Below are 12861 nucleotides of genomic sequence, written 5' to 3' on the forward strand. Positions count from 1 at the left end.
CTTCACGTTCTGTCTTCTCATGTCATCCTCATGTTCTCATGTTGTCTTCTCATGTCATCCTCATGTTGTCTTCTCACCAAATCTTCACGTTCCCATAGTCTTCTAATGTCATCCTCGTGTTCTCATGTTGTCTTCTTACCAAATCTTCACGTTCTCAGTCTTCTCATGTCATCCTCATGTTCTCATGTTGTCTTCTCACCAAATCTTCACATTCTCAGTCTTCTCATGTCATTCTCATGTTGTCTTCTCACCAAATCTTCACATTGTCAGTCTTCTCATGTCGTTCTCATGTTGTCTTCTCATGTCATCCTCATGTTCTCATGTCGTTCTCATGTTGACTTCTCACCAAATCTTCACGTTCTCAGTCTTCTCATGTCATCCTCATGTTCTCCTGTTGTCTTCTCACCAAATCTTCATGTTCTCATAGTCTTCTCATGTCATCCTCATGTTCTCATGTTGTCTTCTCATGTCAGCCTCATGTTGTCTTATGTCATCTTCATGTGCTCATGTTGTCTTCTCACCAAATCTTCACATTGTCTGTCTTCTCATGTTGTCTTCTCATGTCATCCTCATGTTCTCATGTTGTCTTCTTACCAAATCTTCACGTTCTCAGTCTTCTCATGTCATCCTCATGTTCTCATGTTGTCTTCTCACCAAATCTTCACGTTCTCAGTCTTCTCATGTCATCTTCATGTTCTCATGTTGTCTTCTCATGTCATCCTCATGTTGTCTTCTCGCCAAATCTTCACGTTCCCATAGTCTTCTCATGTCATCCTCGTGTTCTCATGTTGTCTTCTCATGTCATCCGCATGTTCTCATGTTGTCTTATGTCATCTTCATGTTCTCATGTTGTCTTCTCACCAAATCTTCACATTGTCAGTCTTCTCATGTCATTCTCATGTTGTCTTCTCACCAAATCTTCACATTGTCAGTCTTCCCATGTTGTCTTCTCATGTCATCCTCATGTTCTCATGTTGTCTTCTCACCAAATCTTCACATTGTCAGTCTTCTCATGTCGTTCTCATGTTGTCTTCTCATGTCATCCTCATGTTCTCATGTCGTCCTCATGTTCTCATGTTGTCTTCTCACCAAATCTTCACGTTCTCAGTCTTCTCATGTCATCCTCATGTTCTCATGTTGTCTTCTCACCAAATCTTCCCGTTCTCAGTCTTCTCATGTCATCCTCATGTTCTCATGTTGTCTTCTCACCAAATCTTCACGTTCTCATAGTCTTCTCATGTCATCCTCGTGTTCTCATGTTGTCTTCTCATGTCATCCTCATGTTGTCTTATGTCATCTTCATGTGCTCATGTTGTCTTCTCACCAAATCTTCACATTGTCAGTCTTCTCATGTCATTCTCATGTTGTCTTCTCATGTCATCCTCATGTTCTCATGTTGTCTTCTCACCAAATCTTCACATTGTCAGTCTTCTCATGTCGTTCTCATGTTGTCTTCTCATGTCATCCTCATGTTCTCATGTCGTCCTCATGTTCTCATGTTGTCTTCTCACCAAATCTTCACGTTCTCAGTCTTATGTCATCCTCATGTTCTCATGTTGTCTTCTCACCAAATCTTCACGTTCTCAGTCTTCTCATGTCATCCTCATGTTCTCATGTTGTCTTCTCACCAAATCTTCACGTTCTCATTGTCTTCTCATGTCATCCTCGTGTTCTCATGTTGTCTTCTCATGTCATCCTCATGTTCTCATGTTGTCTTATGTCATCTTCATGTTCTCTTGTTGTCTTCTCACCAAATCTTCACATTGTCAGTCTTCTCATGTTGTCTTCTCGTGTCATCCTCATGTTCTCATGTTGTCTTCTCACCAAATCTTCACATTGTCAGTCTTCTCATGTTGTCTTCTCATGTCATCCTCATGTTCTCATGTCGTCCTCATGTTCTCATGTTGTCTTCTCACCAAATCTTCACGTTCTCAGTCTTCTCATGTCATCCTCATGTTCTCCTGTTGTCTTCTCACCAAATCTTCACGTTCTCATAGTCTTCTCATGTCATCCTCATGTTCTCATGTTGTCTTCTCATGTCATCCTCATGTTGTCTTATGTCATCTTCATGTGCTCATGTTGTCTTCTCACCAAATCTTCACATTGTCAGTCTTCTCATGTCGTTCTCATGTTGTCTTCTCATGTCATCCTCATGTGCTCATGTTGTCTTCTCACCAAATCTTCACAATGTCAGTCTTCTCATGTCATCCTCATGTTCTCATGTTGTCTTCTCACCAAATCTTCACATTGTCAGTCTTTTCATGTCATCCTCATGTTCTCATGTCGTCCTCATGTTCTTGGACTAGCTGGAAGCCCTCCTGTGTGTTAATGGCATTGGACATGTTGCAGGTTGTACAACATGGAGGTGGACGACTGTGCCGACGTGGACTGGGACAAGGTGGCGGAGGTTGTGGGGTGAGGTCACAGGTCAGAGGTCAGAGGTGGTCCAGTTGAAATGTTCTGACTGTGCTTGTGTTCCACCAGCATGACTCCACGCGGAGTCCAGGAAATCTTCCAAAGGCTGAAAGTTTCCAGAGTTCCCAACTGGTTCCGCCTGTCCTACGGAGGTTTGTAGTCCCCCGACCCGTCTGTCCTCTGTCTTCTGCCCCCGTGTCCTCTGTCCTCTGTCCTCTGCCCCCGTGTCCGTCTGATGGTACCGCGCTGCTCCCCAGAAATCATCGACTTCCTGCATCAGCACGAGAGGCCACGCCTCCAGGAGACGCTGCAGAAGCTGGGGGCGGAGCAGGAAGTGCACGGACGCGACTTTGACCCGCTGCTCGCCGCCTTCTCGCTGGAAGAGGAAGACTTTACTCAAGTGGACAACAGTCAGCGCCATGGCAACCAATCACAGCCCTTCAACTTTTGAACAGGAAGCGGTGTCATAATGAGGCTTTTATTGTGACGAGCCATCAACTTCTGCAGTTTGATGAGGAACCTGGCCTCCAACTTCATCTGACAGTGTAATGGCTGCCATCTTGCAGACGTGCTGAGTCATTCAGGTTAATGACCATGGATTGCACTTTGAAGTACACACTTGAGCTGCTTGATCATTCTCATTGGTTCAAAAGACTTTAGGATGGTCAATGACGTAAACAAGGTCAGAGTCCAACTTTCACATACTCAAAATATCTCATTATAATAATACATCCATTTTATGTATAAATGTGTACAAATGTATGTATGTGTCAGTGACGGCAGGCAGGTGAGGCAGGGGAGGCCCCGCCTCACCTGCCATCATGGGAAGAAAACAAACTAATTCAATTGTTGTATGTATCCAGTGATTATACTATAAAGTTATTTTCCATTTAACTTCACCAGTTTTACATTATTTGTATTCAAAATCGCTGAATTTCCACATTTGCCGTTCAAATAGTGAGAAGAGACTTGCGGTGAGTCACCAGCCAGTTGTGCCTCACCATGGATTGCGCAATGACTCTGCTAACTGCTGGCCTGCTGTGCAGTGAGACCGTATTGCTATATGAATTATATCATACATTTAGTGAGCTGAGGTATGTAATGTACAGTGTATTTTGTCAACAACTGTATGTGTGTAGACTTGTCCAGGGTGTACCCCGCCTTCCGCCCGATTGCAGCTGAGATAGGCTCCAGCGCCCCCCGCGACCCCGAAGGGAATAAGCGGTACAAAATGGATGGATGGATGTGTGTAACGTATTTCTTGTGCTGAGCGATCATAATAAAGTAGCAATGATTGTCACTGTTGCGTCGACCAGCGTTCCTCCAATGGGAAATGCAAATTGCTAGTCTCTCCCAGATCCTTTTTATGGCAATAAGCTGATGTTTATATTCAATCAACAGGCAGCAGTTGGTATTTTGTGGTTTATTCTCCAAGCTTAGAGGACAAACGTGAGACCAATCCAGCACACCAGCATTCCCCAGCCCGGTCTAGCTCGGTCTCCCCTCAAACCCCCGGAAGTCCCGTGATCTTCCCTCTGTCCCTCGCCCCCCCACTCCCTTTGTTTAGACTACTCCGAGTTATCTCTACTCTGACACATTCCAATCTAGAAGGCCAACACCTTACTATGAGACTCAAAAGAAGGAAGAATACTAGCTATTCTTTATATGACTATAGCAGTTTAGAAAGAAGTAACACTTAAATATGGATATGATTCTGATCTGCTTCCAACATCACACACACACTAGGTGTAATGAAATGTGTCCTCTGCATTTGACCCATCACCCTTGTTCACCCCCTGGGAGGTGAGGGGAGCAGTGGGCAGCAGCGGTGGCCGCGCCCGGGAATCATTTTGGGTGATTTAACCCCCAATTCCAAGCCTTGATGCTGAGTGCCAAGCAGGGAAGAATGCTGGTATGAGCTTTTAAACATAACCCGTTAACTGCTGCCAATCAAATGGTGAATAAGATACTCTTTATGGTTCATGTTTGTAAATCTGACTGGGATGAAGTCAGTGCCTCACCTGACATGAACCTCACCGCACGTCACTGGTATGTGTGAATATACATGTATGTGTGTATATGTATATATACATATTCGCATGTGTGTATATATGTACACACGTGTATGTATACATTTGTATATGTGTATATATACTGTATAATATATATGCGTGTATATATATATATATAGATGTGTGTGTGTATATATATATGCGTATACACATACATAAATATGCATATATATGCGTATATACATACATACTGTATATATGCGTGTATACATATATGCATGTATGTATATATATATATATATATATATATATATATATGTGTGTGTATATAAACAGCAATAGATATCTGTCTATTACCTGATGATATCAGTCTATTACCTGTATAATCACTGGCCATACAGCAATAGATGATATCTGTCTATTACCTGTTACTGTGGAACTATTTACCTTGTGGATGAGTAAAGTAGATCCCCCTGATGTAGATGTTCTCATTTGTTGTATTAATAATGTATTCTATGATCACTTTCCATGGTTTGCACGTGTTTTATTTGCTTATGTAGTGTTCAAGACTTTATGGACATCTTGTCACAAATATGAAACTATGAGCTTTATTTGGGACAGAAATCCAATATAATTGGCTCTTACTAGGATTACAGTATGAAACAAGAAGGTGGGACGCCATGTTGGATGGCGAGGGTCACTTGGTGGTGATGGCGTGCAGGCTGCCGCTCCTCTTCATGATGTTGGGGACAAACAGGAGTCCTGAGGCCCGCTCAATGGTTTCTATGGGAACCAGAAAACGCTCCAGAGGAATCTTCTCATCCACGGGCTCGTTTGGGAGAACGTAGGATCGAAGCTCCACCCCCTCGCCCTGGACCTGCTCCAGGATCAGCACCTGCGGAGACGTCGTCATCATCAACACCCGGCAGTCGATGTCAGCAGGACGCCACCCACCTTGAAGAAGTGCGTCGGCACGGCGATGTGATTGCGACCCAGGACTTGATAGCGCACGTAAAGCTTGCCGTCCGCTTCCTGCCTGAAAGTCAAGTTTGCTCACGTCAGGCTCCGCCCACTGCGGCCGACACCCTAACAAGAAGCGGTGTTACCTGGGCAGGTAGAGCGGACCCGTGCACACGTACACGTTGGCGTAGCGTTTGGTCAGAGAGCGGCACAACTTCTCCAGATTGTTCCAAGCGTTCTGGTTCAGGTGAGGGTTCTGCGGACACAACGTGTGTGTGTGTGTGTGTGTGTGTGTGTGTGTGTGTGTGTGTGTGTGTGTGTGTGTGTGTGTGTGTGTGTGTGTGTGTGTGTGTGTGTGTGTGTGTGTGTGTGTGTACAGTGGTGGTCAAAAGTGTACATACACTTGTAAAGAACATCCTGTCATGGCTGTCTGGAGTGATTGGAGCACATACTTGTTGGTGACAAAAAACATTCATGAAGTTTGCTTCTTTGATGAATTTATTATGGCTCTACTGAAAATGTGAGGGTCAAAAGTATACATACAGCAATGTTAATATTTGCTTACATTAGGGATGATGTTTGATAAGAAATTATCGAGTTCGAGCCTATTATTGAATCCTCTTATCGAACCGATTCCTTATCGATTCTCTTATGGAGTCCAGATAGGTTGTTGTATATGGAAAAAAACACACAATATTTGGTTTAACAAAAGCTCACTTTTATTATATAAGAAAAAAATAAAATCTAATAAATAAATAAATATTGACTGTTACCCCCCTAAAAAAAAAATATTGATTGTTGTTACCCAAAGTACATTAAATGGGATTTTTCAGAGAAACAAATATATACAGTAACACAAAAACAAGCTGTCTCTGTGATCACTATAGGTGTATAAATAATAATATAGTGTTAAATAAAATCAGTCCCTTGGGCACAAAACTGAAAATAATACAGCTCTCCAAAAAGTGCACTTCTGCTGCTATTGGAACATAACTGTTTGTTACGATGCTTTGACATTTTTGCACTTCATTTCTTTATTGAAAGAAAATTCTATGAAGAGAAAAGTTGTTTGCAAATGTGGTTACAATGCTAAAAAATGAAAAGTTAAAGCTAAAAAAAGAAATACACTTTATTGAGTTAAAATCTTTCTTTATAGGGGGAAAGATGTGTTATGAGCTAGGGAATATAACGACTACGCTACCCAGCATGCAACGGGAGTGACGAGAATGCGCGGTAGCCCCGAAAAGTGTTGTTGCATGTCGTCACCCGTGAAAGTAAACGTCAAGAACTCAGCCAACACGCCTCGTCTGCATTATTTATAATTAGACAGACAACACATCTACAGTGTGATTTTGTAACGTTTACAAGGAAAGAAAAACAAAAGTTAAAAAAGGGAGATGTGTTGTATATATATGTATGTGCTGCAGTGTTGTATATATATGTATGTGCTGCGGTTGCTTTAAGAACGTTGCGACAGCTGCCGTAAAGGAGGTGCTATAAAAGTTCACCTCCAGGCAGCTACAACCCTAAACTAACACCCTCCCCGGATTGCTAATAATCAAATGTAAACAATCAAATGCAGATTCTTTTTCTTATGCCTTCTGATCTCTCTCTCTCTCTCTCTCTCTCTCTCTCTATGTCCACTACTTGATGTCCATATCCCCCCCCCCCACCCCCCACCCCACCCCCCCTCCACACTCCTGATTGTAAATAATGTAAATAATTCAATGTGATTATCTTGTGTGATGACTGTATTATGATGATAGTATATATGATAGTATATATCTGTATCATGAATCAATTTAAGTGGACCCCGACTTAAACAAGTTGAAAAACTTATTCGGGTGTTACCATTTAGTGGTCAATTGTACGGAATATGTACTTCACTGTGCAACCTACTAATAAAAGTCTCAATCAATCAATCAATGCTAGCCTGGTTGCTATGTTTCCGGTTGGTGGTAAAAGTGTTGGTCATGTGTTTGTACCCTGCTCAAATCTCTCAGTAAAGTTATTCATTGGATTATACCTTTTGTTCTGAACTTTATTATTCCATTGTTTTTCCTACTTTCTCTATCAGCGCCTAATGACTGAGCTACGTGACGTCAATTCTTGTGATGTCTCAAGGGGCATTTCTGGTCGGGATGGGATTCGTTCCGAGGGATTCGAATAAAGAACCAACTCTTTTTCTTTACTGTAGTGGTCTCGATAACGGGTACCGGTTCTCAAAAAGGGATTAGAGTCCGAGGACTCGGTTCTTTTCTTATCGAACAACCGGGAAAACCGGTTTCGAGTATCATCCCTAGCTTACATGTCCCTTGGCAAGTTGACCTGCAATAAGGCGCTTTTGGTAGCCATCCACAAGCTTCTGCTTGACCACTTGACCACTAAATTGCTGCAGTTCAGCTAAATGTGTTGCTTTTAATAATAATAATAATAATACATTTCATTTAGTATAGCGCTTTTCAGAGCACTCAAAGACGCTTTACGGGATAAAAAATTAAAATATAAAACAGTTTCAAGTAATAATATAAAATACAGGAAATATAAAAGCAGTACATTGTAAAATACATAATAATACAGGACCATTACAAGACACAGAACACTAATCAGTTTTCTGACATGGTCCCAGGGCCGGCCCGTGGCGTAGGCAGTATAGGCAAATGCTAAAGGGCGCCGTCCATCAGGGGGCGCCACGCCAGTGCCACAAATGTTGGAGAAAAAAGAAAAAAAAGTTGGTACTATTATTTCTAAATACAAAAAATAATCCCACGTTAATTAAAATGCAAAGTAAAGCCTATTTAATAGAAATATTATTTGTTACAACATTACGCCCCCCTCTCCCCCCGCACGGTGCGCCCCCTCCCTTCCCGTATCATGACTCTTACCACATCAAAAAATCAACACAGGATGTCAAAACGGCCAAAACTGTCAGGTGCCCAGGGAAGAAAAAAGAGAAAAGAGGAGAAACGAGAAAAAGACAGAGGTAGCAGGTAGGTAACGTTAGCCTACATGAAATTATTTGTCTGTTACAGAATGTGATAGTCACCTGGCTTTTTAGCATTAAGCTAATGTTACATGATTCGGCAATTGCTAATCAATAAATAGCTAGTTCTGTTTTAACGTCGGGTTAATATTGTGGAGGGGGCTAAATTGTTATGGAAAATAATAATGTAACGTTAGGTAATTACAGTACTCCCACCTTACATTCCTCAGGGACATTTGTATTACATCTTTTAAGCAGGTGTTTTCTGTTGACATTGTTATTGCCTTCTGGTTAGCTAATGTTTGCCCTGCAGGTAATAGTCACTTTTCCACCCCTTTATATATTAGGTATAGTTGTAAGCCTAGTTGTTAAAGTGCACATCATTAATGTTAATTAAAGCAATATCACATGAGAGGGAATGCTGTTTTTTAATTTGAGCACTGCTGTGATTCGGTTAAAGATAATCATAACATAACAGTCTCATATAATATGTTAATTTGCTTTCTTTAAGTAAAAAAAAAAGGTCAAAGACAAAGCTGCAAAGAAGAAAGCTGTAGGTGGGATCGGTGTATTAGCGGCTGGCTGCAGCAACACACCCAGGAGGACTTTGAGATGGATAGCAGACGCGCTAGCCGATGCTAGCCGCCAACCTCACCTTGACTTCCACCGTCTCCGGGCCGCCAACCGCATCTATGATCGGGTGAAGTCCTTCGTCGCGCCGTCGATCGCTGGAACGCAGGTGAGCACGGGTGTTGATGAGTAGATGAGGGCTGGCGTAGGTGGATAGCTAATGTTTTTAGCATAGCTCTGTGAGGTCCCGTTGCTAAGTTAGCTTCAATGGCGTCGTTAGCAACAGCATTGTTAAGCTTCGCCAGGCTGAGAATTATTAACCGTGTAGTTACATGTCCATGGTTTAATAGTATTGTTGATCTTCTGTCTATCCTTCCAGTCAGGGGCTTATTTCTTTTGTTTCTATCTGCATTTAAGCTCGATGCTATCACGTTAGCTCCGTAGCTAAAGAGCTTCGCCGATGTATTGTCGTGGAGATAAAAGTCACTGTGAATGTCCATTTCGCGTACCTAAGTTACGGTCAGAGCGAAAAAAGATACGTCCTGCACTGCACTCTAGTCCTTCACTCTCACGTTCCTCATCCACAAATCTTTCATCCTGGCTCAAATTAATGGGGTAATCGGCGCTTTCTCGGTCCGAATCGCTCTCGCTGCTGGTGTAAACAATGGGGAAATGTGAGGGGCCTTTCCACCTGTGACGTCACGCTACTTCCGCTACAGGCAAGGCTTTTTTTTTTATCAGCGACCAAAAGTTGCGAACTTTATCGTCGATGTTCTCTACTAAATCCTTTCAGCAAAAATATGGCAATATCACGAAATGATCAAGTATGACACATAGAATGGATCTGCTATCCCCGTTTAAATAAGAAAATGTCATTTCAGTAGGCCTTTAAAGCATCAAAACAGGCCCAGAGCGTAATACTACCACCACCATGCTTGACGGTAGGCATGGTGTTCCTGGGATTAAAGGCCTCACCTTTTCCGGCCAAACAGCTCCATTTTTGTTTCATGTGACATCACATGGACAAAGATAAGACCTTCTGTGGTCAGATGAAACAAAAAGTGAGCTGTTTGGCCACAACACCCAGCAATATGTTTGGAGGAGAAAAGGTGAGGCCTTTAATCCCAGGAACACCATGCCTACCGTCAAGCATGGTGGTGGTAGTGTTATGCTCTGGGCCTGTTTTGCTGCGTTAAATGGGACAATGAAAAAGGAGGATTAGCTCCAAATTGTTCAGGACAAGCTAAAATCATCAGCCCGGAGGTTGGGTGTTGCTGTTAGAATAATGATGTACAAGTTATCACACAACTCTTATGCTTAAAGGCCGTTGCTATAGTAATCTATTGTGCTCACGTTAGACTTTTCTATCTGTGCAAGGACAAAACTTCTTATCTTCCACGGCATATGAGGGGTGGCCTCAGCCGCAGATGTTATCTTTGTTTTAGCCTACTAACAGCCAAGGACTTCAAGTACCTCAACGAAGACCAGATGACAGCACGCAGACGAAGCAGAGACAAGGCCCCCAGCACATTCCGTCACATATTGTGCGTACTGGAGGTGCTTTGCATGATATGTGTGACCACTCCTTTTTTAGAGGCGGCCTCAGTGATGCTGACTGGGGAAATCCTGAATAAATAGAGCTGTACCTTAGAGCGTAGGGCGAGACTGTGACTGAGTGTGCAGCTCAACGCGTTCTCCTCATGAGCTAAACTGACCTCTGTCTCTGCCTGGTTCCTTGCTTCTTGTTCTGTTTAATAGATGTCATCTATTAAACAGATGACAACACGCAGACGAAGCAGAGACAAGGCCCCCGGCACATTCCGTCACGTATTGTGCGTACTGGAGCTGCTTTGCATATGTGTGACCACTCCTTTTTAGAGGCGGCCTCAGTGATGCTGACTGGGGAAATCCTGAATAAATAGAGCCGTACCTTAGAGCGTAGGGCGAGACTGTGACTGAGTGTGCAGCTCCACGCGTTCTCCTCATGAGCTAAACTGAACTCTGTCTCTGCCTGATTCCTTGCTTCTTGTTCTGTTTAATAGATGTCATCGGTGTTTGAACCAAATAAGAGTTGCAAACTCCAGCCAGCCATGACATGATGTTCTTTACAAGTGTACGTAGACTTTCGAGCAGGACTGCAGGTGTGTACCTGAGGGACCACGTTGCTCAGGTAGAAGGTGTCTTCCATGGCTTTCTGGCTCCACTTGTGGTTGGCTGCCGCGGCCATGTGACCCCTGTCCAGGCCACTCCCCCTGTAGTCTGCGTTGGTGGCGCGGTGGTAGACGTGCAGGCTGCGGGGACAAACGGCGGGGGGCTCAGCGAATCCGCCGCCGCGCCACGTCCGGGCACTCACCTGTCGTCCTCCTTGAAGTCGCAGAGCTTCCTGTCCGCCGAGCCGCTGAGGGAGGCGCCGCTGAGCCGCTCGATGACCCACGACGGCGTTCTGGTCCGTGGGTCGTACGAGCTGACGTAGGACTCCCTGGTCCTCACGTGGGTCAGCGACGGGAAGCCATATTTCACCAGCGCGCCAGAAGAACCTGGACTCACCTGGACGGCACCAAAAAGTATTTTGAAGTATTTGTTCATATCGGAACCATGAATATACCTTACTATTAATATTGTGTATGACTATTATTCAATGTGTATGACTATTATTCAGTGTGTATTGCTAGTATTATTGTGTATTACTATTGTTATTGTGTATTATTACTATTATTATTGTGTATGACTATTATTCAATGTGTATTACTATTATTCAGTGTGTATTACTATTATTATTGTGTATTACTATTGTTATTGTGTATTATTATTATTATTGTGTATGACTATTATTATTGTGTATTACTATTGTGTATTAGGAACATATATTCATGTTTAAAGAGAGAATTAAAGCGTCCTAATAATGAATGAAAGTCATCATCCACCTTGTGACAAAGCCAGCTAGCAACATTCAAAAAATATAATGGCTATTTAGCTCTCGGCATACTACTACGTCAACACTGACGCGTGACGTCATCGAACGCACGCACCGTCAGTTCGGCGGCGTGGACGCGCGGTACCGGTGCCACCGGGACTTGCGCCAGGAGACCGCCATCTCGGTGGTGCTGGTCGCCGGGCGTGGGCGTCCACAGGCGGCCCGCTGACGCCCCGAGGACCGCTCCGAGGGACAAGGTCGCGGCGGTGCGCCACCAGCGTCTCATGGTGCCTGGAGGGCGCGCGTAGATGACGTCACGAAAGGCGGCCACCGTTGATGACGTCAGGATTTCAAAATTGGGCGGCAATCGTCTTTTTAACAACAAATGTAGTTAGCTAGCAGCAATGTGGCGATGATCGATTTGATGAAGGAGTTATTTATAGTTAGTACTTCCCCAAATTAGTAACGAAATCCCAGCATGAATGTAAGTATTTTAATGAGTGGAGTGTTTCAGTCTCGTCTTAAGACTCACTTGTATTCTCTACGTGAGTTGTGTGGTCCTCTGTGGGTTTTTTTACATTGTATTTCTATTTATAGTTTTAATCATATTTCCTTCTACACCCTTCCTAAAACCCATGTTTATTCACTGGCTTTTAACCCAGCATGAGACTTTAAACTGTTTTTAACTTTTAACTGTTTTTAACTGCTTTTTATCTAACAAATTGTTCTTAGGGTAATTTGTATTTGCTTTTTCTATGTGTATTTTACTTCTGTTGTAAATGTTATTTTTTAGTCTGTCCTTTGCCTCTACTTCTTTGTGGTGTCCAGCCCTCTGGGGCCGTACTTATCAAGCTTCTCAGAATGACTCCTAAGAAGTCTGCTAAGAGTTGACTTAAGAGTAAATAAATTCTTGGCTGAAAGCTGCACTTAAAAGTTAGTTATCAAGCGTCTTACTCACACTTTCAGCGAAGTGTAGGACTGAATCTTAAGTGTCACACTCAGAGCTG

General features: G+C 43.1%; 2 protein-coding genes across 2 annotated transcripts in view; one reads left to right on the forward strand and one right to left on the reverse strand.

The window, feature by feature from the left end:
• The window catches only part of LOC133632670 (transcription termination factor 1-like), a 31390-nt gene extending 26962 nt beyond the window's left edge, over positions 1–4428 (forward strand). Inside the window, exons 9-11 of the mRNA XM_062025232.1 lie at positions 2350–2415; positions 2485–2567; positions 2673–4428. Coding sequence (XP_061881216.1) covers positions 2350–2415; positions 2485–2567; positions 2673–2866 — 343 coding nt within the window. The 3' untranslated portion in view covers positions 2867–4428. The remainder of the gene's footprint in view (positions 1–2349; positions 2416–2484; positions 2568–2672) is intronic.
• Positions 4429–4939: 511 nt separating this feature from the next.
• LOC133631937 (endonuclease G, mitochondrial-like) lies at positions 4940–12159 on the reverse strand. The gene is made up of 6 exons (XM_062024133.1): positions 11970–12159; positions 11294–11487; positions 11090–11231; positions 5534–5643; positions 5382–5463; positions 4940–5322 (listed from the first exon to the last, which is right to left on the reverse strand). Exons 1-6 carry the CDS (start codon positions 12138–12140, stop codon positions 5125–5127), a joined length of 897 nt encoding a protein of 298 aa, XP_061880117.1. The 5' UTR covers positions 12141–12159; the 3' UTR covers positions 4940–5124.
• Positions 12160–12861: the final 702 nt, after the last annotated feature.

This window comes from Entelurus aequoreus, linkage group LG17, assembly GCF_033978785.1.
Source record: "Entelurus aequoreus isolate RoL-2023_Sb linkage group LG17, RoL_Eaeq_v1.1, whole genome shotgun sequence".
In the NCBI taxonomy this organism is placed as follows: domain Eukaryota; kingdom Metazoa; phylum Chordata; class Actinopteri; order Syngnathiformes; family Syngnathidae; genus Entelurus; species Entelurus aequoreus.

Bases quoted from the DNA above. Each gene is read 5' to 3' on its own strand.
- LOC133631937 (XM_062024133.1), bottom strand. From the start codon at position 12,140: ATGAGACGCTGGTGGCGCACCGCCGCGACCTTGTCCCTCGGAGCGGTC. The intron at 5,464-5,533 runs GTAACACCGCTT...CTTGACTTTCAG, and splicing joins GGTCCGCTCTACCTGCCCAG to GCAGGAAGCGGACGGCAAGC. The intron at 5,323-5,381 runs GTGGGTGGCGTC...ACGTCTCCGCAG, and splicing joins TGCCGACGCACTTCTTCAAG to GTGCTGATCCTGGAGCAGGT.